At 42.6% G+C, this 26,084-nt stretch overlaps 1 protein-coding gene across 1 annotated transcript; it reads right to left on the bottom strand.

The window, feature by feature from the left end:
- Positions 1–228: 228 nt before the first annotated feature.
- Positions 229–17,242, bottom strand: LOC144114647 (polyprenal reductase). Its single transcript, XM_077648515.1, has 5 exons — positions 16,691–17,242; positions 10,724–10,869; positions 8,464–8,649; positions 6,480–6,614; positions 229–5,155 (listed from the first exon to the last, which is right to left on the bottom strand). Exons 1-5 carry the CDS (start codon positions 16,891–16,893, stop codon positions 4,896–4,898), a joined length of 930 nt encoding a protein of 309 aa, XP_077504641.1. The 5' UTR covers positions 16,894–17,242; the 3' UTR covers positions 229–4,895.
- Between the last annotated feature and the right edge of the window lie 8,842 nt (positions 17,243–26,084).

Raw genomic sequence — 26,084 nt, 5'->3', positions numbered from 1 at the left:
TATGCTTTCCTTTTTGGCACTGCATTCTCTTGTCCCAACCTTTTTCTCATATTCATATCAACTGCAATAGAATTGCTCCAGATCATTTAATAATATGATCAGTTTAAACATAGTCAATTATATTTGCACACATGTTCTTTCACTATTCAGGACAGATTTAAAATAAACTGAATGCATTTGATGTGCTTTAATGAAGGGGTCCTTTGCATGCCAAAAGAAGGAACACAATGACACAGATCACTTGTCTTTATTGATGTATGCAAGACAAAATATGAACAGTTCTTTTCAGTATTAAAATTGAGCAATTAGGGTAAGAACATAAGGAGACACAGAGGCAGCTGTGTATTTCTTTATACAGGTGAACAAATTATGAAGACAATAAAGAAATAAAGAGTGTATAATGCATGTATGTGGAGCAAGCCAAAAGCATGCTCCACAAGTTGACCTCTTTACCCTCCTCGACAACAAAGCTTTCTTTCCCTCTCCCTCAATATTTAAGTGTGGTTTGGATGCCAAAAACTTGCATGCATGCACATAGGTCCATGGCAATGCCTGCCATGTTTTTGTGTACCATGAAAGTAGCGGCTCTGAGTGTGCAGTCAATGAGTAACTACATGATGGCAATATGTGCTCATATCAGAAGGCTTAAAGAGTCGCATGCTTCATATCCATACATCGTTGCCAAAGCTCAATTGCAGAGGCTAAGCGGCAGTACAGTGCGCAGTTTAAAGCAGCTGACAATGCTAGACTTGTGCTGCATAGAGGCAGCCTTGGTGCCCTTAGTAGCACTTGCAACTTCCTTTTGAGCACTGCATTTATTTTAGTGATGGCTGCATTAGGAATCCTGTAAAAGTTCTGAAGAGAGCTGACAAAGCCTGGTTTTTCATCTTCACACTCGCTGCTCATCAAGAAAAGCGTTCCTGGGGGGATTACAGTACATTTCTTAACGCTGTTTCCCACCTTTTCTGAAGAACTGTTTGGTCTACGGATATTCGTTTTGTAGTACCCCATAATGGAAACAATAAATGTGTGTCTTAGTGATTGCACGCTGCTTGAAGTTCTTCAGAACGAGAAAACCAATAATATCTCAGCTGCAAAAAGTAGTCCTTCATATAAACAATCTGACTGTTATCTTGCCACATACCTTCAGGACTGCTGCATTGCTTTTATGTTAACCCTTTGTAAGGCAATGAGACACGTGTCCCACTTGCATCAAGTGCCGGCAAACCGAAAACAGTGCATCTGCATACCATATTTTTGCACGCTGAATGCTACCGAATTATCAAGCAAACCATTCAGTGTGTTTTTTATCTTTTGCTAATAGGCCTCCTTGGTTTTCTGTGTTTTTACAAGCATGGGTGTAGAGTTCAACAAGACCCATCTTGGTGGAAAAAAGACATTTTGAAAATTGTTGAGCTACTGAGGATTTTCCATCAGTTAACTGCCTCAAGATACTTCTCAAAGCAATTTTCAATTTTAACAGAAGTTGTCTTGTACGTCCAAGAAAGTGAAGTACGGATGTGTACCGCATTTGAAGTCTTCTTACAAAGTCATTGCTAGAACTGTGTGACCCTTTTTTTCCATAAAACCAGTGGTTGAAATGGCTTGGAAGTGATGTCATTCAATTGCTAGAGACATTCTATAAGCAATTTTAACATTTGTATGCATGTGAGACACGAACAGAGCTTGCGCCTTATAAAGGGTTATTATAAGCAGCCTTTGTCAAAAGTAAAGAGGCCAAGAGGTTTGCTTCTAAGCTATGCAGTAGTATTCTTATAGCACCTGCGGAGACCCTAACTTTCAGAGGGATGGAGGTGAGAGTTCCTCTTACCTTCAAGAGAACTGCAACACTGGTGATGCATTACGAGCCACATAGCACAGCCCAGAAGCAAATTCCTTAGGCTCATTCCTTGGGCTCTGTGCGTCTGACAAAGACTGTACATGCCTGCATGCTTTTAGTGCGAAAGCACTAATCTGGAGGTTCAGGGTTGAGCAAAATAGTCTAGTGTATGTTTGAGCACCTTAGGAGCATAGAAAAAAAAGAGGAATAAAAATAAATCATATCATATCCACAACTGGCAGTCGAACCCACAGTGGTGCACACAGATCAGCTTCAAAGGCTGCTGCGCGAGACCATTACGCTATCGCTGCAGCAGAACACATCTCTTGTTAAACTGCACCACAATCTCATGCTGTGCATTGCAGTTTTTCTTCAACTTCCATCTGTTCCGTCCCATGGCACTGCCTGCTTATCATCGTCTTCTATGCAGCAAAAATCCATGCTTTCGCACTGATTCAAATGTAGTAAACATTTTCTGTAGTTTTTATGCATGCATGCATATGAAAGCACTTATGCATGCCACCAGGCAATAAGGTTTCGGTGCATTCCATTCATCACCATGCAGCCAGCACTGATTTGCAGTATAAATTGTTTTTACATTAGAAGGCATACTGAAGAGTACAAATGCTACTAAAATAACAGTTTTGAAAATAACACAGCATGACACATTTAATACATAAATTTATCTATGCCAATATGCAGTGGTACGGGAGAATACATCGTTGATATTAAGTTTCACTACAGAATAATCTTTGACTTTTGCAGTTTTCTGTGTCACTTTAAATTTTGGACTTCTCGCCAGTGTTGTAGGCGTTACCAAAAAAAAGTAACTAAATACGTTACTCGTTACGCTAAGAAAAAAGGAACGCGTTACACCCCTATGTTACCTACAAAAAAAGTAACGCGTTACCGTTACCGAAAAAGAGTACCACACGTTACTTTGCCGTTACTCCATAGCCATAAATTTTAGTTAGTGCATCTACGTCTTAAGAGCTCACGGTAACAATTTCATAAAGCTCATATTTCACATAAAACTTCTAGCCCAAACAACAATTTTATGCGAAATCTTGATTTAACAATACTTTGCATAAATGTGCCAAAGCTTAGCAATGTTATAGTGGCCTAAAGTTGCCTGTAGAGTTATATGCGATGGATTCAAAATTTTTGGCACATGGTGAAGCCATTTTCTGACTGTGACATTAAACACAAAATGATACATCATCAATTCTAACTTCAGAAAGAAAACATCGCTGAACTCTCAACAAATTTACAGTAGTTCATAAAAATGTCAGGTTCAAAAACGCTCGACATGCTTCCATTCTGTAGAGAGTTGTGTGTGTAAGTGGCTCGGGAAGGGGAGGTAGGTAAAGGCAAGTGTGAATACGTGTTCGTGCACGTGTTACGCACTTTATGGGTATCCTGTCTTTTTTCTTTAGTTGGGTGCGTCGTCAAGAGCAGGTGTTTTCTGGCATGCATGCGAGCCGCAACAGAGGTCGCCGAGGGCACCTGTTTATTTGTAGCATCAATTTAGATTCTCTGCATTTTTTTTTTCTAAAAGAAGGGTGGAGTGGGGGACAATTGGAACAAAAAGTAACTAGTAATGTGACACCTCATGTTACCGAAAAATGTTAACGTAAGTATGTTACCCGTTACAGTTCCCAAATGGTAACGAGTACGTTACTAAGTTACCGAAAAAAGGAACGCGTTACCGGTAACGCGTTACCGCCAACACTACTTCTTGCCCAGTAGTAATGTGCCTGGCTCTTGAAATACAAGGTGAGGTCATTTTACCCGAACCATAATTTCATGGTACATTCTGGCTAACGATCAGTACCTTCATGGTTGTAGTCAAATGAGTGCAACAAGCAGAACAAATGGTTGCCTAAGCCCAGCAGTAAATCCAGAGCAAAACAGTTGAACCACCAGAAAATAATACCGTATTATGAAATCCCCATACAAGTCCTGATGTCATGAAGCATGTAGCATAGTACCACAGTAGTTCGATGTTCCACCATCAACATAGGTGGTGGTGAAACACAAAGCTAGCACGAAGGTGGCACACTGTTGCTATATTCCGTTGCAAGGCACTTTGCAACAAAGTGCCAGGCATACTGTATTTCACACATTATTGGTCGCCTGCCATACTACACTGAACCGCAGACATATAGTTGTGTAAGTCACCTTTATCACAGAAGGAGTTTCAAAAGAGAGTGAAATAAATAATGCATTGAATAGAGTGATTCCACCAAACACTATTCCAGAATATGCAGGCACTGCCATTTCTTCTTTTTTGCAGATAAAGCTGTGGCTACTGCTTGGAGTGTTGTTTGAAAAACTGGCCCTTTCAAACACCTTTGTTATCATCACTGCACTTTCTCCAACAAAGCAGGCATGTCAAGCATGTCTGTATTGCACATCACACAAAGTAGAGAATGTGGGCACATTTCTGACAATAATTAGAAAGCACTTCTTCAAATCACTCACTGAAACGTCAATCTCATCACCTAAATGTGTTTTTTTTATTGAAGATGTGATTTGACACATTTATTTAAACAAATTTTTTCACACTGTGACACAATACCTGTGGCTCTTACTTTGGATTGTAAACCAAGTATATCTCACATTGCCGCCTAAATACTTTTTGTCACTTGTGTACACCAAGAATCAGTTTTGCGCTCTTAAATAAAAATGCCAGCATTTAAGCTTGTTTATTTGGGACCCCTGACTTGCCTTCAATAATGGGTCTGACCAATTGTGAACTTGCACTATTCTAATGCTCTATGAATAAATAATTTATATAAAAAGAGCAACTGTGTGACAAGGCATATGGGTGTCTCGAAAAGTGTTCAGTTTTGCAGGTCTGAGTAAAGAATTTTCAGGGCTTGAGTCTCATAGGCTTGGTACCAAAAAGCATGACCACAGCCATGTGTTCTACTCGCGACACTAATTTAATTGGAACACTGGAAGGCATTTAAGAGCACCTTTGACCTAGAGTAAAATGTGGCCGAACAGTAAGGTATACAGAGCTGACCTGTGACACCACTGAAGTGTAGACCTACAACACAAATGGTATGATTGCCTTCCTGGTCTTGGGGTAACTGGAAAAGTTCTCTCGATACCAGTTGTGGCTGAGGAAAGCGATGGCGACTTGGTTGGACCAGTTCCAGGCCATCATGAGCCACCACGTGGTGTTAGGCTTGCCCAACACCAAACTGAGTGCACAATAAATGACGAGCTCAGCCATGTAGTGTGGGCATGAAACGTATGTAAACATGCCACCATGAGGAATCTTGTGGTTCAGTGTGACGACACTGCCTGTGGGTGACAAATGGCACAAGTGTAACAGCTGCAGATAATATTCATATAAGCAGAGAAATAAGACGAAAGTTTACACTACGGCCTCAAGAGCAGTGGTGCATCAATGCAGTGTGCGTACAAGATTTTCACTACCTATGTTCTTCAAATGAATATGAAAATTGCAAATGTGAGATAGCTTGTGACAATAACTGATGGATTATATTCATTTATGGATTGCAATTTATAAAAAAAATAGAAATCTGTGTAGACTGAAAAATATGCCAGAAACAGTTCAGATGCATTATAACAATACTGTTAGTATGTTTTATTTCCATGAAAATCTCATACTTCCATATAAAGTTTGACTTTTTTCCACAAAATCAGTAGTCACATTTAACATTTTTGCTGACTCTTGCATTCCTGACTGGTAGCCAAATGAGGTCTCAAATGAGGTCTACCAATGGCATCATAATGATAGTTTGACCACTGCAAGTGAGTGCTCAAGATTTTACACACCTTTTTTCATGTAATCCGGTCATAAGAAGAGCAGCACATGAAGTTTTACCAGTTATCTGCTGTGAATTATTTTCTAAAGCTTAAGGTGGTCATGTGACTTCGATGTCCCTACTAAAGATGACGTCTGCAAGCGCACAACCTAAGGTTTTGCATTATATACCAATACTGATCTCATGGGATGTACCACTAACAGGTGTTTCAAAAGTGGGCACGGGGGACTATGTGGATTGGTGTCACTATCTGCTGGTGAACTGTGTAGTAATTTGAGAGGCAGTGCAGCCCATGCAACTCTGATCAAAACAAGTAGATGACACAAAATGTTTCAAACGCCTGCTCGGGTTGTGGACATACTGCACTACTGCCCCTTGATTTGCTCGTCTCTTGTGTCTTTCCGGCAGATCATAACATCAGTCAACGGAGACCTCCAAGCTCTTTCAATCCCATGACCTGAGGTTTTGTGAAAAATAACCAAGAATCCTACGGCAAGTACTACTACTAACAACTGCTGCTCTAAGAGGACGCCGAAAACTGCTTCTGATGTTTTTACTCTTTAAGGCTATTCTGATACCTTAACCAGTTTTCATTACCAGTTCAAAATAAGCACCGTCACATCAGCAGATACTGAAAAGTAAGTTAGAGATGGTTCTTCGTTTTATGCAATTCTACAAGTACAATCTGTCAAGTTTGTAGCCATTGGATGCTTAACTGTGTTCTAAATAATGTTGCTTACTGCTACTACTACTAGTTAACTAGAAGCTGGACAGTTTTAGAATTCATGCATGTTCAAATTTCAAACAAATTGCAAGAAGTAAAAAATTACACGTACCTTTCGGATCCTTCCTCAAGGAAGCCATGCGAAGGTGAGAGTCAAATTGCACATAAAAAGCCCAAAGAAAGACAGCTATGCCGATGATGTGGTGTGCAGAGATATCCAACACAGAAAACTTTGGCACAGTGAAGCCTGCAGGAAGAAACAAAGCAGCCATTTTTTCAACTCAGTGAATTTGAGTTACGATAGACGGGCAAACATTGCTATGTAAAAAAAGAAAATTTAGTACTCCAGCCCATCGCATTCAACTACCATGCTGCTTCTGTCAAAACAGCTCCTGGCAGTTTAATGTTAGTTGAGTGCAATGGGTAGGTGAATGTGCAAATGAGTGTTATAGATCTGAAAATAACTTTGACCACATTGTCCTCACTTCTATTATGCACCCCCATGAGTTACAAGAGAGCAGTGGAATCCCTAGCAGTACAGCCTCACAAAGATAATAGGCTCTTAGAGGTGTTATAGCCTAGTGCAATATAAAACATGAAAGAACACAATGATAGCCATTAATATCCGCTGTTGTAGACCAGATAACCAAACTAATTGAAGCAGTGACAGAATACTCAAAGTTTAAGTAGCTGCAGGGTGGCTAGTTGGGAAAATTAGTAAGGTTACATCAAAGTAGCGCAGTATAAAAGATTGGAAAAGGAAAAGAAGCAACCACAAAAGGTACAGCCTTTGTTTAAAGTTTAGAGCCCAGCGGGTTTGCTTCTGTGCCACACTGCGTGGCTCGTAATGTCTCCCCAGAGTTCCAAATCTCCTGAAGGTAAGAAGACTTCGGGTCTTGCACCCTCCAATTGATAGTAGCTTCAAAAATGCTACAAGAGCCACACAATATGGCTCAGAAGCGAACACTTTGGGCTCTAAACTTTTGACAGACTGTACCTGTCTGCTTTTAATTTTTTATGCCAGCTGTGGCAATGTTTTACCAAAATGGAAGCCATTGGTTTCTGAGGGATTCAACAACCATTTGAAAGAGACAGTGCACCAGTCACATTTCCTTATTGATAGTTGACACAACCCAGCAGCTGCTTTCATGGGTGATGAATACAAGCAGCTAATTGGGCACCTCACTCACACACTGATGTGAATTACCAGACTGAAGTGCCAATTTTTAAACGCCCATAATATTAAGTGCAGCACTATTTAGTTTTGGTACCTACAAGCACTTTTGCAAGAGTCAACGGCACAAACAATACGCAGTATTGAAGCCAGCATGTCATGAAAATTGCGCACTAATGATAAACCATCCCATGAGAGCCCTTAATTTCAGCAAAAGTGCATCCATACTATGAAAACGGCAGAACAGTCAGCTTTTCAAGTAGCTACTGCCATGAAGTCCTAATAATACCATAGAAAATCATAAGAGACGTTTGCTTTATTGTAACATCATGCAGTTCGAGATTGTGTTTTGCACTGTAGGCGGAAAAAATAGCCTTCTACCCTTATTCCTGCACAAGCTTGCAAAGGAAGTATTATTTCTGTGTAGCAAGAGTAAGTGCTGTTATCATTATGTCATTATGATGCACAGAAGGCACACACATAACAAAGAGGAATTCAAAGGGGGAAAAAGGGGGGAGGGCTCCAAACAATGGACCTCCTCTGTGTAAAGACTTCTTAATAAGGTACACCTTGAAATTAATTCCAAATGGTCACTTGGCAGTGCCTACATAATAAGCTACCTTGCAAAAGAAGCAATAAGGTACTATTTTACTTACTGAAAATGCTTTCACCATAATAGATAAAAATAAAAGTAAAAATCCTGCCAGCAGCAAGTCAAGCATCCTTGACAAACAACTGACAAAAGCATTTTAAGCCTCAACAATCTGCATCCAATGCATACACTGCTGCTGTGTGCATGTGCAGTCTAAGTGAACTTACCGAAGCACCCTGTACATATAAGCCCACTCTGAGCAAAGTGGCATTTTTGCTTGTCAGCTAGGTGTAAAATCCACAACTTTGACATTATTGGTGCAGTCCTCACCTGAGAGGCCTGGTGCATTTGCCAATATGGTGAGTTGTACACCAAAGTAGAAGAAGTAACCCATGAGGTAGTGCCAAATGTGCATGCGCACGTTGGAATACACAGACACAAATGTGCACTCATAGCAGCGCCGATACACCTGGCATGTCTCCAGCACCTGGACCAAAAGGATGCTGGTTGCTGATGCTGGAAGAAAAGCAAATACCAGTGAATGAAACATAAATGAATGTAGGGCAGCTGGGCATCACATCTAGACAATAGAATAATGAAACGGGGTGCACAAGAAATCTTCATTGGCACCGCCACGTTTCTACGACATCCAACAACGCAATGGTAAAACTGCACTACCTCAAGAGGACGCTTCGGGATGCCTCCAGTAGCACTAAGTTACTGGCATTTAAAACATTTATTCAGCCCATCCTTGACTACGCCAGTGTCGCCTGGGTCCCATACACAGGTGCTAACTTTCACTGAAAGGAAAGGATGCAGAGTAAGGTCGTTAGGTTTATTTTTGCTAAATATGGGAAAGCATCGATTTCTGCGCTCATTTTAAAAGCAGGACTAAGTAGAATTTCGGAAAGAAATAGAATCTGTTGCTTAAGCTTGATGTTTAAAATAATTAAAGGCCAACTGAATTTTGACAGTTCACAGCATGTCACTTTTTCGTTTGGCTATGCTACAAGAAGCCGCCACACCCTCACTCTGCCCCCTTTTCTTGCCAGAATCAATGTGTTTAAGTACTCTTTCTTTCCTCGCACAGTAGCTGATTGGAACAAACTAGATGATGATATAATCCAACAAAACAATATTGAAAAATTATCACCTTTGGTTCAGGCATAGTAACCCTTCTGTTCTTCTATATTCTTTGCTTCTATACCTTCTGCACTACGTTTCTTATTGCTTGGATTGGAAATTTGTGTATTTTCAATTTTTGTATTTTTTAAATGTGTATTTTTGTTGTTTGTGTATTTTACACCCTACAACCCCCCTGAGGCGTTAGCAGTATTCCAAATAATCAAACAAACACTGCATACAGATGTGAAGCTTTCTGACCCCATAGAATGTTAATTATAAAAACCAGTTGATTACAGATAACTTGAACCATAACATAAGCCACTCACAAAAGATTAACAATATGGTGGCTTCAAGCACAGTTTTTAACGATGTTCCTTTCTTGCAAGTACTTCATCTGCTTATGCACTTTTAATGAATCCATTACCTTTACTCATGCTGAGTACACAAAGTAACACAACTGACAAAGACATGCAAACCAAACTTTTGACCTCAAACAGCTGATCAAAATAATTCATGATTAAAGGAGCTACACTGCTTCAGGTTTCGTCAGTTCATGAACTGCTGCAATATGGAAGATCTTACAGTTAGATTGCCAGAAGGGCTCCTGTTAATATATGAGCACACCAAAAAATGCAAACAAATGTTAGCATTAGATTAAGAATATTACTAAAGACAGCAATTTGTAAATGCAAATATACCAAATGACAAATATTGCATAAATGTATACACAAAGGTTGAAGATTCACCAAAGAGAAGCAAACAAATAGTACTGAGTAATTACATACTTTTTCATGAAAAATTATTATAATTCTGGGTTACTGTAAAACAAGGAACGAGCCAAGTACAAATGTTATGGGTAATGCCAACATTTACTGCTGAACCTCCCACTGTGCAAGGCATAAAAGGCGACTTTATTGAGCACATGGATGCATATATGGACATCAAATCAATCTTATTTAAGACTGGCTCTACTTGACAAAACAAAACCTCTATTTGAATTAGCAGATGGGATATGAAAAAGTAACCCACTCCAGGAGTGTATGGTTTATTTAAATGATTGAGTAGTTTATGGTCAATTACTGACACTACTTGATGACACCAATGCATGAAAAGCCTCTTGCTTCTGTGGTTGATACGACCATCATTATATCACAATGAGGAGTTTTATTTCATTAAAAAAAAGTCAGGCATGTGAAGCATATTAAAAAAGTAAGAGGAACTAATGCCTCACTTCTTTTTCATTAGTGCTTGCTGCCTAGATTAGAAATCTGCTCCACTAAGTTTCAACTGAGCCGACTGAATAATCAGCAAACTTGTGCTGAGTGTATGCATGAATAATGCAGCTGAAAACTAAGCATTCTATCATATTACACCTGAATATATGTTAACCACCATTAACTCGGAGAAAAAAAAATAACAGAAAGAAGAAAACAGTGGACATGTACTGCCTCACTTATGTCCTCACCTGCAGTGCTTTGTTGTGGCTCAAAGAAACTGACCACCTTTGAAACCATGGATGGTAATGGTAACCCAAAAATATACGATCGCACCATGCACAGAGTGCAGAAAGTAAAAATGACAACTCCAAACTGATAAAAGTGCTTGAACCACCTGTAAAGAAGAAATTAAACAGTGAAGGCATGATCTTAGAAAGCTATTTTTCTTTTACCCCCCAGCGGACTTGGATGAGCCAGTCTCGTTAAAAGACTGTCATTTCTAGCTAATGACGAGCCCAGCTTGTCGTGTGTTTTCTGGCACTCTGGGTCCGGTTTTTGTTTCACAGACGGCGACATATTACTAGCGTTAATAAACACAAAGGACAGAGAGCAGAAACACACAGGACAGACGCTAGTCCGGTTTTTGTCTGCCAACAGATGGCAGCATGGGTACCAAATAACCATTTTGGTACCATTTTCGGAAAAACTGTGCCCATTACGGGGTTATCTCTTTCCTTACCGCAAAAGAATGACCAATTATTTCTTCAAGGAGTGCTAAATGCACGTGCGTTGTAATACATCGAAATGTAGCTTACCGATTACACTTCCGACCGAAAAAAAAAAATGCCAGAGTTGTGTGTGCAAAACTTTTTGAAAATTTAATGGGTGGTACCATTATAACTATTGTAGATTTATTGGTTGGTAATTCATTGCTGGTAGCACAATAAAGCCAGGAATTGATAACAAAAAATTTTAATACACAAAATGTTGCACATGTTCTTAGCTACCATTCTTGTGATTTTCAGCTGCATACATAAAGCACTGCACTTTCCGTGGCTTTAGTTAGGCAATATGACTGCTGTGCCACCAGAGAAGGCAGTCGCGTGAGGTCATGAAGTGGAGGTGCTGCACATTACACTTGTTCCGAGTTCTGTTGTTGTTTTTATAATAGACCTTGTAGTTCCTTTTTCAATTTTTTTTTGGGGGGTTGGTAGTGGATGGGTGCCATGGGTGAAAAGGGGGCGTGACCTTCCTTGACATCATTAGAATAAAAAATCTGCTGCCGCATTTGGTAAAATATATTAGCAGTATGTTCTCATCATTTACAAATAAAGCGCACTGCATAAAATATCACATGAACAGCAAAACGAAACACGTGCGAGCATGTGCTGATGTCACAGGCCTCTGAGACGAAGTCTCGCAATTGTAACTGAATCCGACCGTTTCACATGGTTGTTTAACTCACCACTGCTGCTCTAAAAAAAAAAGAAAGAAAAGAAAAAAACCCCGAAGTGCTCTGCAGCTTTTCACATTTGAAGAGTGCGCGGCGAAACGGACGCCATGATCGGCGACCGGTGGACTACATTTGATCAAAATTTCATTTTTCACGTTGCCTCCTCGCGTTAGAAAATGAAAAAGCAAAACTGAAACCAAATAAATGGTGTTATAGAACTAAACTAGATGACACAGCTTGTCTGCAAGCGTCGAATTGAATTTTTGATGGCTTGTTTAAAATGTGGGCCATATATGACCGATGGCCTATGGCGGCAAGGAAAGCCACAGTTGGATACAACTTAAGTCTGTGGTGAAGATCCGCCCACATTCAAGACCACTGCACAGAATTCCTCCACAACAAAAAAAAGTAGTCTGTTGTTAGAACTCTTTTTGTTACCTAAACAAGAAGGCAATCACAAAAAAAAAAATTACAAGCTCTAGAATTCTGATACCTGGCTTTGCTTAGTATAGCGAAACATTGAAAAACTTATTTCGTTTATTGTTGCAACTGGCCAGCGGAGTAATACAGGATGCCATGGACCATGACCCAGTGTTACCAGCTGCTGTTTACTTAAGCTGTATCTTACTATACAGAAGTACAACAATTAAGCTTAGTTTATGGTTTAGTTTATGGGAATTTAACATCCCAAAGTGACTCAGGCTACGAGGGACGCCATAGTGAAGGGCTCCGGAAATCTCGACCACCTGGGGTTCTTTAAGTTAATGTGCACTGACATCATATGCAACAATTAAAAATATATCTCTAATGCATGCATGCAAGCAAACATATCTCTAATGCAACTAATGCATGCAATGATAACACTACACATTTCATTACGCACACTGAGAGTATTTTTTAATAATGAAGGCCATCCAAAATACTGTAACATAATGTCTTGCTTATTCTGATTAAGTGAAAGTCCCATTTTAGAATGACAAGGTGCAAAATATGTTCATTGCGCAATGTACTCTGAAGCTTTGCCTGGAATTAAAAACTGACTGTACTCAGCTTATGCAACAAACATTCACAGTAACAGTTGGAATATGCTAAAGAGATTAGCACAACAGTGCACAGAAAAGTTGTCTGCAACTACCGCTTCTTCTTTGACACACTTCTGGCACTGTTCACTTGCTCCGTTATAGTTACCGCATTTGTCACGCTCATTACTCACCTATCGCTCCCCGTTGTCCTGCTGTGCAGTTTTGTATCACCAATGCCAAAATGAACAAGCCTAAAAGATTACCTTGCAATGCCATGGTTTACTGGTCACATAAGCTGCAGACTCATATGCACTGCAGAAGTTACAGCATACTTTTAAGCATTCTAAATCTCACAGTGCATTAATATATATATGCCTTAATACTTAACATTTTCCTGTTTTGCCATCTCATATAGCACAAGATATTGTAGGAACGAGGTGCTGTACATGTATTTACGTCTCTCTGTCACAAAAGAAAAGCAAACAACTAGTGGGAACATAACCTTTAACACAAAATACTCATGATGACTAAGCACTAGCAGTGCTGAATGTAATCGTGACATGTCTTCGATGCGAAACCATATGAATGAAGTATACATAGCCCAGTGGCTTAATGATTTGCACCGCTGCGATGGCTCAGTGTTTATGGCAAATGGCTGCCGACTCTAAAGAGGTGGGTTCAATCCAAGCCGTAGCGGTCACATTTCGATAGAGGAAACGTTACACGTGCATGTACTGTGATGTCAGTGCACGTAAAGAACTCCAGGTGGCCGAAATTATCCGGAGCCCTCCACTACAGCGTCCCTCACAGCCTGAGCCGCTTTGGAATGTTAAGCCCCATACACCAAACCAAACCTTAATTGTTTGTCACTGGCATCCTGACAGGACTTTTAATCCAATGCAAGTGAATTGTACCATTCAACAACAGCATAAAAATGGTTCGCATCTGGACCAATGGAAAATGACAAGACAGAAGATAAGAAATGCACTACTGGCAGATACACAAGCACCAATGCATTTATGCGCCAACACGGCCTCAAATAAGAACCATGATGGGCAAAACTGATTCTATGGTGCCTGCCCTGTGGCCTGCTCTGACGCTTCTGATATGAGGTGCTGGCTATAATGAAACAGAGGCTATAAAAGAAATGGGTACGAAGTTACCACAAAAATGTTGCATGATATGGCATGAAGGTATGCTGCATGCCAGATTACGGGCCATTGATAAGTGGTGATATCAGCTAGCAAACTACAAACTTGACTTGCTGGTTGTTTTAAAACTGTCCATGAGAAACAATAGAGGTAAATACACCTATCATGACTTGTTTGCAATTACTGCAGCCATGCAGAAAAGTTGAACAGCAAAATAACAGTGTTAAGGCATTCATGATTGCACCACAAGTTATCAAACATAAAAGTATACAAGAACTTTTGTTTCAATGCATGTGAGTTCAGCTGTGTGTGGCACTAGCAAAAGAACAACAGTACATTTACCATTCTGGTCAGCCCATTCTTACATTCATGACGCACAAATGCAGAATGTAAGTTGACTAGGTGATGACAAACAAGCAGTGAGACAGGTATATGCAGCAGCTATAGTAGAACAAGTGATCAGTGGCATAAATGTCAGCCACACTTGATGTGGACACAGCACATTATTTTACAGTGACCTCTGATGCTAATGCCTTTAATGCACCTCACGTGATTTCTGCTGAACTTGCAACCTGATGCATGCTTCTGTGGAACTTTTATTAATGCAGTAGCATTAAGGCTCCCGTTCTGCAGAAAATCCGGTGTCGGCACTGTGAGCCAAAAAGCAGGTGGCCCACCTCGGTCACGTGACCTTGTGATGTGATCACAACCTGCCTACCGTGGCAGGTGGAAACCTGTCAATCGGACTGTGAGCAAACTGCCCACTGTAGCATGTGGCAGTTAAATTAATGATTGGACGGGAGAGGTTGCTCTCCTCGAGAGGTTGCTCGAGGAGAGCAACCTGGGTCTCATAAGCCTCACCGGTAACTGTGCGTGAAACAGCCACCTGCCAGGCAGTGGTATATCACTTAACCACTGCACTACTGCGCCAGGAGTGGTAAGAGGACTCCTCGTGATCTGTGCATGTAGAGAATAACCATGTCTGTGAAGTGATACACAAACAGGGCCCCAGGCTGCTGAAGGGACCCCATAGCACTATCACATCACAGCCTTAAGGTGGAGTTTAAAGCTGCCCTCAAGTCATTTTTATCTCTCGTGTTTTTTTTCTGATGGAGTTCCTAACTTTTGCTGCATTTAGTCCACAACATGAAGAAAGCAGAACTATGACCTGCAATCCGGCTATTAATTTACACATGCAGCATAAAATAAAACTTACACACATGAAGTATAGTAAAGTGGGCATTCAGGTAGATACATTATGCTGGCCTCTTTAGGCACTTTTAAATATGGTTACAGTTTCTTCTGAGAGCAAGCCACTTTTACCTGCTGTGTGACACTTCAAAAAGAGTTAATTCCTGAAAGGCAGACGCATTTGCAGATGCCACAACAGAGCTACCTCTAGTGAATGATGACATGATGGATAAGGGATACGTTGCAGCATTTTTTTTTTTTTTGCCATGAACAACAGTGCACATAGCCTCCAGAGAATAACAGCCTTCAGGTACAGCTATTATTTTTATTACAATCCACAGGCACGGCTATTGGGCACACACAACAGCTTCATCAGAGGTGCAAACGTTTTGTGCAGAACATGAATGTAAGGCAAGAAATTGTTGTGCAGTGTTTGCTAAGATAATAAATTACTGTGCCATGAATACTGTGAGGATTTGCCATTTATTGCATGGTAGTCCTCTTGTCATCTTCACTTTCGCATAAACAGGCAAGTGCTGTGTATAAAGAGAGGCAAACTTGAAAGTGAGAGTCCTTGAATTCTTTCACTGTCGTGGTGTTGGTTTATGGATACTATCACCCTCAAAAATACATAAAGCAGCTTACTCTCAAGCTTGTAACACCAAAGCATTAACCCTGTGTTAGAACAAAAGTGCCGGAATCATTTTTTTTTTTTTTTACAAGTAGTTATGTGCCCCCTAAAGCACTTTCAAAACTAACACCCAAAGCTCCTAGATACTGCAGGTATCTGAACCACTAAAGAATTTTTTCATCATAAAATCATTCCAGTAATATATATGTATAAACGCCACAAAGCAAATTATAGCAATAGCTTTTTTTTTTCTTCTTCAGCGGTCACAATGGCTTAAATGAAAAGAAACATTGCTTTGTTTCGTTTATGAGGGTTTAACGTCCCAAAGCGACTCAGGCTATGAGGGAAGCCGTAGTGAAGGGCTCCGGAAATTTCGACCACCTGGGGTTCTTTAACGTGCACTGACATCGCACAGTACACGGGCCTCTAGAATTTCGCCTCCATCGAAATTCGACCGCCGGGGCCGGGATCGAACCAGCGTCTTTCGGGCCAGCAGCCGAAATATTGCTTTGTGTCTACCTATGCGTGTAAAAGGCTCGGCAAAAGGCGGACGTTAATATGCCCGACACAGAACGCTTCGTTGGAGAGGGAGACATCGTATACTAAACATCATAGCACTTCATTAAGCGTCTTCCTTTTGGTGTCAATGACAGGGTCATTCTCCGGCAAGAGAAGTCTTTAATATTAAAATCTAAACACAACGTCTCAGTTTGAACAGTAAATAGTATACTGACGTCTAGTATTTGAGATGAGACCACATACTATACCTTTTTGGAATCGAAATGTCTTTTAGAAGCCGAGTTTTCTTGTTTGTTTCGGCTACTTTTCCGTATAGCATCGCCGCTGTCAGCAGCCCTGGAGCAGCATCTTTCTTGACAAAATAACAACAACTGGCGAGGACCATCGCCAGAGTAACGAGCGTCCAGAACACATCCAGCGGATTGACAACGTCCAGAAGAGTGAAAACCATCGTTTTGTGTAGACGGTACCCAGCTGATGAGCAATGAAAGCTCTCGCGGCGCGGCAGCAGGGGCAGCGAGAACTTCAGGATTCGTTCCTGTTATTTTCCTCCTCGGCGCGCCACAACGTTCCTTCTCCACCATGCCCCTGAACAGGAAACTCCGCTTCGCTGACCAAGAGCAGAGTCCGACGAAGCAACGCACGGCGCTGATAACTACAGATTGATCTATTCACATAGGCCCTGAGCACAGCGCGCAGAACGGCGCCGGCGAAGTTCTTCGTAGGCTCGGTGGCATGCTCTGCAGCATTCGCGCTCAAAAGCAAGACCTACTCAACTAGAGACCTGCACATTTGGCAATGCTCCAGCGCGCATGTTCTAGTTCATGCCTTTTGCCGCTAGGGAATGGCAGCTACGGCAACACCCTCCAGACTAGCTAAAGCCTCTCCATATCCTCCTATCTTTTGTGGCGCGGCCATGGAGGAACGAAAAAAGTTTTCCTTCCTCCATGCTCTCGGCGCTTTCGAGAAGCGCCCGTCGTGGCCCCACTTTCTCCAACCGGTCTCCGTGATCTTGGCACAATGCCTCCCGAATAACATGCCTGAAGCGTCTCCTCGTCCGGATTGCCTCGACATTGCGCAGACTGGCCGCTAGGCGGCGCTAAAAGATGACCCACAATGCCAGGAGTGCGACCGTTGGTGTTACTTAGATGAGACAGGGTTCGGGAGCTTAGCCGAGGCGGGTGAGGCTAGCTTCGTGTGTAAGATGTGCAAGCGGTTTGGGGACGCCGTTCATGCGTTAAAAGGGGAATGGGAAGCTGGGTTTAATGCACTTAATGCGGACCGGCAGGTCGAACGAGAGGATCGGATTAAGCTAGAAGCTCAGGTCGCCGATTTGATTAAAAAGGAGGAGAATAATGCCGCCCTGTTGAAGCGAATGGTGGGCGAGATTAAAGAAGAGCGGGAAAAGCGGACCCAGCTAGAAAAACAGGTTGAAGCGCTCAGGTCGCGGCCGGCTGGGCACCCCAGTTCGGAGAAGTGTCAGGTGGAGGACGAGGCTCGTCGATCGTACAGTGCTGTAGTGCAGCGAGCATTGAGTGAGAAAAATGCGAACGAAATGAAAAAGGTTAAAGCGGGCATGGAAACTCGCGACAATAGCGTACAGCGGCAGGAGAGTCAGCTAGAGCGATCCGGAGGCCAACAGATGGAATTAGGAAGCGAACGTTTGGGGCACAGGAGAGTTCTGGTGGTCGGGGACTCGAATGTAGCGAGGGTTGAGGGAGGCGTTCTGACGGCAGTGAAGGCAGACAGGCGGGTGCAGGTGGAGGCTCAGTCGGGAAAGTGCATGGTGGATGCAATGGCCAGAGCCCGGGAGGTGGTGGTGGGTAGCATGGATGGCGAACACCTTGTGGTCATCCATGCTGGTCTCAATGATGTACTGCAGGGGAGGAGCCAGAATCTTGAGACGCAGTTGGAGGTGGGGATGCGTAGGCTTAGAGAGGCCTCTGAGAGTGTGCATGTGACCATATGCACAATCCCAGAGGTCCAGAGGCAGGCTCGCGAAACGGAAAGGAGGGTCGTGGAGACTAATCGGGTAATTAGGCTATTGAGTCGACGACTAAGATACGAGGTGATGGAGGTCAACAGGGAAGTGTACGAGGTTAGGCCCCACCCTTTTGCACAGGATGGCATCCACTACGGTGGTGCCACTGGCAAGAAGGTGGGTAGTAGGATAGGTCGCCAGGCAACAGCTTTTTTGGGGGGACCCAGAGCTCTGAAGGAACCAGTGTAGAGAAGGAAGAATTAAGATCAAATGGACAATGGAACCATAGGGGAAGAAAGAGACGCAAGCGCCAGGGCCAAGTTAATTCAGATATAGGTTTCATTAACATGCAAGGTGGCAGGAATAGACTGAAATGGGAGGAAATAGAAGAACAGTTAAGACAGGAGGAATTAATGGTATATGGTTTAGCGGAAACACATCTTAGAGACATGGAGCAACCACCCTGTAACCCAGACTACGCATGGGAATATTGCAATAGAACAGAGGGCAGCAGAAAGGGAGGTGGAATTGGGGCATTCATTCATAAAAGTATGAATTTTCAAAGGGTTAGACTGGGATGCAGGGAACATTTATGGCTAAAAGGAACCGTGGCAGGCAAGCAAACACTCCTTGGCTTTGTATACCTGTGGACAGCGGTTAATGCCAAAGAGGAAAACAGGAAAATGTTAGAATGTATTGCAAGCGACATTGATGAGCTAGGAGGACAGGGCGAGATAATTATATTAGGCGACATGAATGCACACATAGAAGACCTGGATGGGTACACGGATTCGACAGGAAGCATGCTGCAGGACATGTGTGACAGGCATGATTTAGTTGTATGCAACAGCACCGAGAAGTGTGAAGGGCTCATAACATGGGAGGCGGGGAGTCTGCACTCGACGATAGATTATGCACTAATGTCACAGAGGATGTATAACAGATTAGGGGTAATGAGCATAGATGAAGATGGTTCCAGAAGTCTAGGTAGTGACCACAAGCGTATCAAGTTGAGCTTCAGAAGAAAAAGCAATGTAGGACTGAATCAAGATAAACAATCAGGGGGAAATTTTTACTCAGAAAAGCAATTGGAAGTAGCAGCCAAACAAATCAAGAAAGTAATTTTTGAGGATAGTGAAACAGAATGGACTTATACCAAATTAACTCGATTACTGGAGCTAGAGCTAGCTAAGGTGGGAGTAAAGCTAAAAGGGAAAAGATGCAAACCCAAGAGTTGGTGGGATGAGGAGGTCAAGAGGGCAATAGAAAAGCGCAAGGAAGCATCCAGGGAACACAGATATTCCAAGAAGAGGGGGGAACCAAAACCCGAAGTAGACAGAAAATGGGATACCTTCATAAAGTGTAGAAGGGACGCATCCTATTTGATTAATGAGAAAATTAGAAGAAAGGGTGCCCAATGGATGTCAAAAGTAAATAAAAAGGATAGAAAAGCAGCCCAAAAATTCTGGAAACATCTAAATGCAATGAGTAATAAAACTAGGCTAGAACAAAGGTTTATTGTTACAGATGAGGGTATTCCACTAGAAGGGGATGAAGCAATAAAACACATAGGAACAAGGATGACGGAAAAATTTTCAGCAAAGCACGTGGTACATAATTTATCGAAGGAGGATAGACCGGTTACAGCAATAGCTTCACTTGAGCAAGGAGAGTGGGAAAGGGCAGAGAAGAAGGTTCCTAGTGGCACATCAACAGGACCAGATGGTATCCCGATTATGTTGATAAAGAAGTTAGGACCAAAATCCAAGCAAACATTAATACAGGTAGTGAACAAAATGATAGTGGATGAGAAATTCCCCGATGAATGGCGATTAAGTAGAATGAACATGATATATAAGGGAAAGGGGGACAAAGCAGACGTAAGTAACTATCGCCCCATAACAGTGACGTCTGTGGTTTACAGGGTGGTGATGCAAATTATAAAGGATAGACTGCAGGCTTGGGTGGAGAACGAGGGGGTGCTAGGGGAACTACAGAATGGGTTCCGGAAACAAAGGAGGTTGGAGGACAATCTATTTTCATTGACACAGTGTATAGAAATTGCGGAAAAGGAACATAGGCCCTTATTGCTAGCATTTCTGGATATTAGGGGAGCCTATGACAACATTACTCAGGAGCATTTGTGGGACATATTGGGCACATTGGATGTGGAAAATGGAGTAATTAATCTTTTAAAAGATATATATAGAGGTAACAGAGTGCTCATAAAATGGGAAAAAAATGTATCAGGGCCTGTAGAGATACAGCGGGGGCTTAGACAAGGATGTCCTCTGTCCCCTTTGTTGTTCATGTTGTACCTGCAAGGTTTGGAGGCCAAGCTAGAGGGGAGCGGACTAGGTTTCAACCTATCTTTTTTCAAGCAAGGGGAATTGATTAAACAGACATTACCGGGACTAATATATGCGGACGATATAGTGATAATGGCTGACAACAAGGAAGACCTGCAGAAGTTGTTAGACATATGCAGTACAGAGGGAGATAGATTAGGCTTCAAGTATAGTAAGGAAAAATCTGCAGTCATGACATTTAATGAAGAGGGCGGCGAGCATAGAATACAGGAGTTCGTGCTAAAGGTAGTGAATGAGTACAAGTATCTTGGGGTGTGGATAAATAACAGTGTTGAGTATCTGACAGAGCATGAAAAATATGTAATGAATAAAGCTAGTAGGAATGCAGCTGTCATGAAAAATAGGGCACTGTGGAATTACAATAGGTATGAGGTGGTAAGAGGGATCTGGAAAGGGGTGATGGTCCCTAGCCTGACCTTCGGGAATGCGGTCCTGTGTATGAGGCCAGATGTTCAAGCAAGGCTGGAAATTAGGCAACGGGGAGTAGGGAGGTTAGCTTTGGGAGCACATGGCAATACACCAAATCAGGGGGTACAGGGTGATATGGGATGGGCATCTTTCGAGAGCAGAGAGGCTAGCAGTAAGATAGCATTTGAGGAACGATTGAGAAGGATGGAGGAAAAGCGGTGGGCTAGGAAAGTTTTCAGATACCTGTATATAAAGAATGTTGACACGAAATGGAGAAAGCGAACTAGAAAATTGACAAGCAAATATCTGGACAGCAGTAAGGGGGCAAATCAGCAATTATCGGTTAAGAAAAAGGTTAAAGGAACAGAGAGAGCTTTGTGGAAAACAGGGATGCTGACGAAATCGGCACTAGAAACATACCGGACCTTTAAACAGGAAATTGTCAAAGAAAATATCTATGATAATTGTAGGGGAAGTTCTTTGTTGTTTGAGGCCAGGACTGGAGTTTTGCGGACTAAGACGTATAGAGTCAGGTACCAGGAGATAGACACTTTGTGCATTGCGTGCGGAGAGGAGGAGGAAACGGCTGAACACTTGATACTTTTCTGTAAAGGGCTTCACCCTACAGTGGAAGGCAGCGGGGCTGACTTACCCAAGGCATTGGGGTTTAGGGATAGTGAAGGGAAAGTGGATTTTAAGAGGTTAGAAGTAACCAAGCGAAGGTTATCTGATTGGTGGCTAAAAGCAAGACAGGAGTAAAATTTCACAAGACATGGCTAGGTGGCTTGAGCCACCGCCCGATGTAAAGGGTTCAGCCGTATCCATCCATCCAATAACCCACAATAGTGTTCCTGTATATGCTCCCGCTGTTGTTTGAGGCCAGGACTGGAGTTTTGCGGACTAAGACCACGAGATAGACACGTTGTGCATAGCGTGCGGAGAGGAGGAGGAAACGGCTGAACACTTGATACTTTTCTTTAAAGGGCTTCACCCTACAGTGGAAAGCAGCGGGGCTGATTTACCCAAGGCATTGGGGTTTAAGGATAGTAAAGGGAAAGTAGATTTTAAGCGGGTAGAAGTAACCAAGCGAAGGTTATATGATTGGTGGCTAAAAGCAAGACAGCAGTAAAATTTCACAAGTCATGGCCGATCCACCATAAAGGGTTCAGCCGTATTCATCCATCCATCCAATAGTGCTACCGGCGGGAGCATATTCACTAAGGGAGGACGCGGCGGCTTTCAACTCGCGGAAAATGGTCAAAAAAAGCGATTTTTTGAAATATTTATTTTCTGCTTTTACAAGTCATATTTTGTGTGATTACAAATTTTCATCGTCGAAAACCATCAAGAAGTGCGCCAAATCATTGTTTTGATGATCAAGGGTGGCGGAAAATTTCTTCCAAGTAGCGAAAAAACGCCGCTTTTCAAGCCCCGATCTCTCGGCAACCGCCCAACGTAGCGCGGCCATCTTGATCTCTATGGAAAGCGCGTTCCTCCGACTTCAAATTTCCCGCTTTAGCGGTCTCCTCAGAGCGGAAACAAACGCATAGAAAGCAAAAAGTTTCACGATCGCGCGATGATTTCCGATTGGCTCCGCACGTCACGTGACAGCAGCGCGCTGCGCAATTGGTCTCCTTGGCGGGTGCGTCGTCTGCTACGCGTGCCTCTCGACTCTGCGGCTCCGCTGCTCGTCGTGTACGATGGCCCGATGGGGTTTAGTCATTTGAGCGGAGAACCTCGGCTCGCCGAGACTGTCTCTTGCACAGAGCTTAGTTTCGAATACGGATTACGCGGCCGCCATGTTCGTCAGTACGCGCGGAGCATAGTTTCGGAAGCGGCTTTCACTGGCGGTCATGGGTCGGCGACCTCTGAAGTACAAGACGGCGCGTGCCTATGGCACCCGTAAGCGAAAATCGCCGATGGTGAAGAAGTCGTCTGCTTCAATTACTTCTGATGTGCAGCGCACTGACGAAGTTACGGGCTCGCAGGCGAGTACTTCGTGCGCGGCTACGACTGTTGGTGGCGCCGCTCCAGAGCCGCTCCCGAGCACTTCACACGCGGACGAAACATCATGTGCGAGCACGGGGGACTCTTCTGAACTTTTTACTTCGCGCTCTGCATCGCCGGAAGCATCAAGCGATGAAGGCACCGCGCGTGTCGCGGGTTCTCTTGGCACTTCACGCGACGACGCCACGCCGTCCACGAGCACCAGGCGAAAAGGGTCGGCCTAATTGGTGGGAAAGGTGGCCTCACTCAGGCTTTAATTAAGATGTTAACAAAATATTATGGCAAGGCCCTGCACGATCACGACAACGTTGAGGACATGCAGAAAGCTGTGATGGCAACTTTTTATCACGTAACATCTACCGATGAACGCCCACGTCCCGAGCTTTGCCCCCAAGGACCACAGAGTTGGTGCCAACACCAGGCTGCAGAAGCATAGGGCAAACCTCTGCCCTCCCACAAGTACCAGCTTGCAAGGCATGTCACAGATGCATTGTTGCCTGTTTACCGGTGGCTATCGGACGTCCAGCTTCTCAGCCGTTGTCTGGGGAAAAAAACCCAGAATGCGGCTGAAAGCCTTCATTCAGTAATTTGGTCGCTGCTGCCAAAAGATAAAAAACGCATCTTTGACGGCAACAGAGACAGCTCTCAACGAAGCGGTTTGCAAGTTCAATGCAGGGACCCGCCGTGCTTACACAGAGTACTGTTCGACACTTGGGCTGCAAACTGGCCAACATGCTCTTCGCAGAGCAGCGGAAAAGAAAGGCAGCGAAAGCACTTCAATCTCGAGGCAAGGCATCCAAGAAGCCCCGTGTTAAAAAGGACACAAAATACTACAACCCCGGTGCCTTTTGATGAGTGAAATACAAGGTGCAACTTCGGAAGCCATTTTCTCAAAACTGTTTTTTTTGTCATTTGCTCTGATTGTTCCTGATTTCATCGCGACCGCTGGGGCTATTTTGATACGGTTTTTTTCGCTGCACTCCCTGAGAAATGTTTCAGGTCGTGACATTCTTGGTTTTCCAGCATCCCGTTTGCTGACTTACTGATTCGACTAGTTGTTCACTGTTTAGGTGCCCATTGTAATGTCTGCTCATAAAATATTAAAACTAAAAACTTTTACATTGTAAATAAAAAAATCTAAGAATTTCACGACCTCATCCATTCATTTTGGAATGCAACACACTTTGAAGAAGTCTTCTATCTTATTTTGTAAGTCGCTCAAGCCTGGTACAAGATGAAAAGGATGAATTTTTTTTAAATAGGAAAGTTGATCCCGAATGCCACGTCCCCCCTTAACCCACAACAGGGTGCTTCAATGCCATAGCTGCACTGGCAATGAGGCACCCTATTCTTATTATCATCATTATCATCATAAACGAGAAAATGCAAAATGCGTTTTGTCTCGGCTGAAGTTTTAGCTCTCATCTGATTGTCAAGGTCGCTCTTGGCACATGCATGCGATGCGCAACTTTATTGCATCTAAAGTGCGGCACAAAATTACTTCGTAAAATCACGAAAAAAAATAAAAATACATGGTTTTTAATGGTCAAGTGATTCGGAAATGAAAAAAAAAAAAGCGTTATATCGCAAATTTCGTTACATAGAGGTTCGTAACATCGAGGTTCGACTGTACTCTCAAATCCAGAATATAAGTGATGCAGTTACTGCCATAACTTGTTTCATGCCAAATCAGGTGTTGTCAATAATTGCGTTTTATGGCACATAGGCGGCTAAGGCCATCATGTGCCAAACGCAAGGTATAGAGAATTGCCTTGTGCTAGATTTTATAGAAAAAAGAAAACAAAACGGTGGTGTAAAGGACCTAAAATGTTATTTCATATCACCTAAAGAAGGTAAAGGGCAGAAAAAGCTTTAAAATGGCTAATGGTAAGAGCTTTAAAGAAGGTCAGGTAACCTCAGCGGCCATATCCTTTGCAGGGCAAGGATGTCGAGGCCCCCAACCAATGAAATAGACACCTCAGCCTTCTTCTCAGGAGTGAGAAAGTGGCCGAGTTTTATCTAAGAAAAGTGAGGCATTCACAGTTTATTAAGACAACCAGCCTCCCATAAAAAGTTAAAAACACCGAAAATGTCAACGTTTCCATTATCACTCAAGAGTAGCGCTGGGTGAAATGGAATGCATTGATTATAAAATCGACTAAAATACTTCTTTCTTAGCTTTTCTAGGTTTGAACATGTAAATAAGATATGGTTTAGTGAGAGCTCTTCTCGGCATCTTTCACATTGAACAGGTTTGGCTTCTTTTGTAAGCAAGTAGTTGTGAGTAAAATATGTGTGTCCTATGTGAAGGCGACGTAAGATTACTTCAGCGAAACATTCTTGGTGTCTACATGACTTCCATTCCCACAAGGTAGGTTTTAAGAAGTGCAGTTTGTTGTTGAGTTCATTATCCCACTCTTTCTGACATTTGTTCTTTAATTTGTTATGTATCAACTTCATGCCGTCTTTAAAAGGTATGTCCACATTTTTGATTTCACCATTTTGAGCTCGCACTGCTGCCGAGTCTGCTCTCTCATTACCCTCTATGCCGACGTGGCTCGGGACCCAGCACAACATGATCATATGTCCTTGTGTTCTGAAATTTTCTATGTTGTGTATGATGCTGCCTACTAAGGGTTCAACTGCATTCCTTGCCTGCAGCGCTGTGAGTAGGCTCAGGGAATCGGTGTATATTAATGTTTGCAATGTTCTCATGTACTATTTTGTCCATAGCCATACACACTGCATAACATTCGGCAGTAAAAATTGATACATAACTTGGCAACCTTACTATTTTTTCCCATTTCCCCTGTACTACGGCACTTCCAACGTACATTGCAGTTTTCGAGCCATCGGTGTAAAACTCCATGTAGCTTG

This window comes from Amblyomma americanum, chromosome 1, assembly GCF_052857255.1.
Source record: "Amblyomma americanum isolate KBUSLIRL-KWMA chromosome 1, ASM5285725v1, whole genome shotgun sequence".
NCBI lineage: Eukaryota > Metazoa > Arthropoda > Arachnida > Ixodida > Ixodidae > Amblyomma > Amblyomma americanum.
Note: the sequence above shows the minus strand (reverse complement) of the source record. Positions and strands in the feature narration are given on the sequence as shown.

Excerpts from the sequence above, each read along its gene's own strand:
- LOC144114647 (XM_077648515.1), bottom strand. The coding sequence starts at position 16,893 with ATGGTTTTCACTCTTCTGGACGTTGTCAATCCGCTGGATGTGTTCTGG. Across the intron at positions 10,870-16,690 it reads GACATTTCGATTCCAAAAAG|GTGGTTCAAGCACTTTTATC; the intron begins GTATAGTATGTG and ends TCTTCTTTACAG. Across the intron at positions 8,650-10,723 it reads GCCACAACAAAGCACTGCAG|CATCAGCAACCAGCATCCTT; the intron begins GTGAGGACATAA and ends CTTTTCTTCCAG.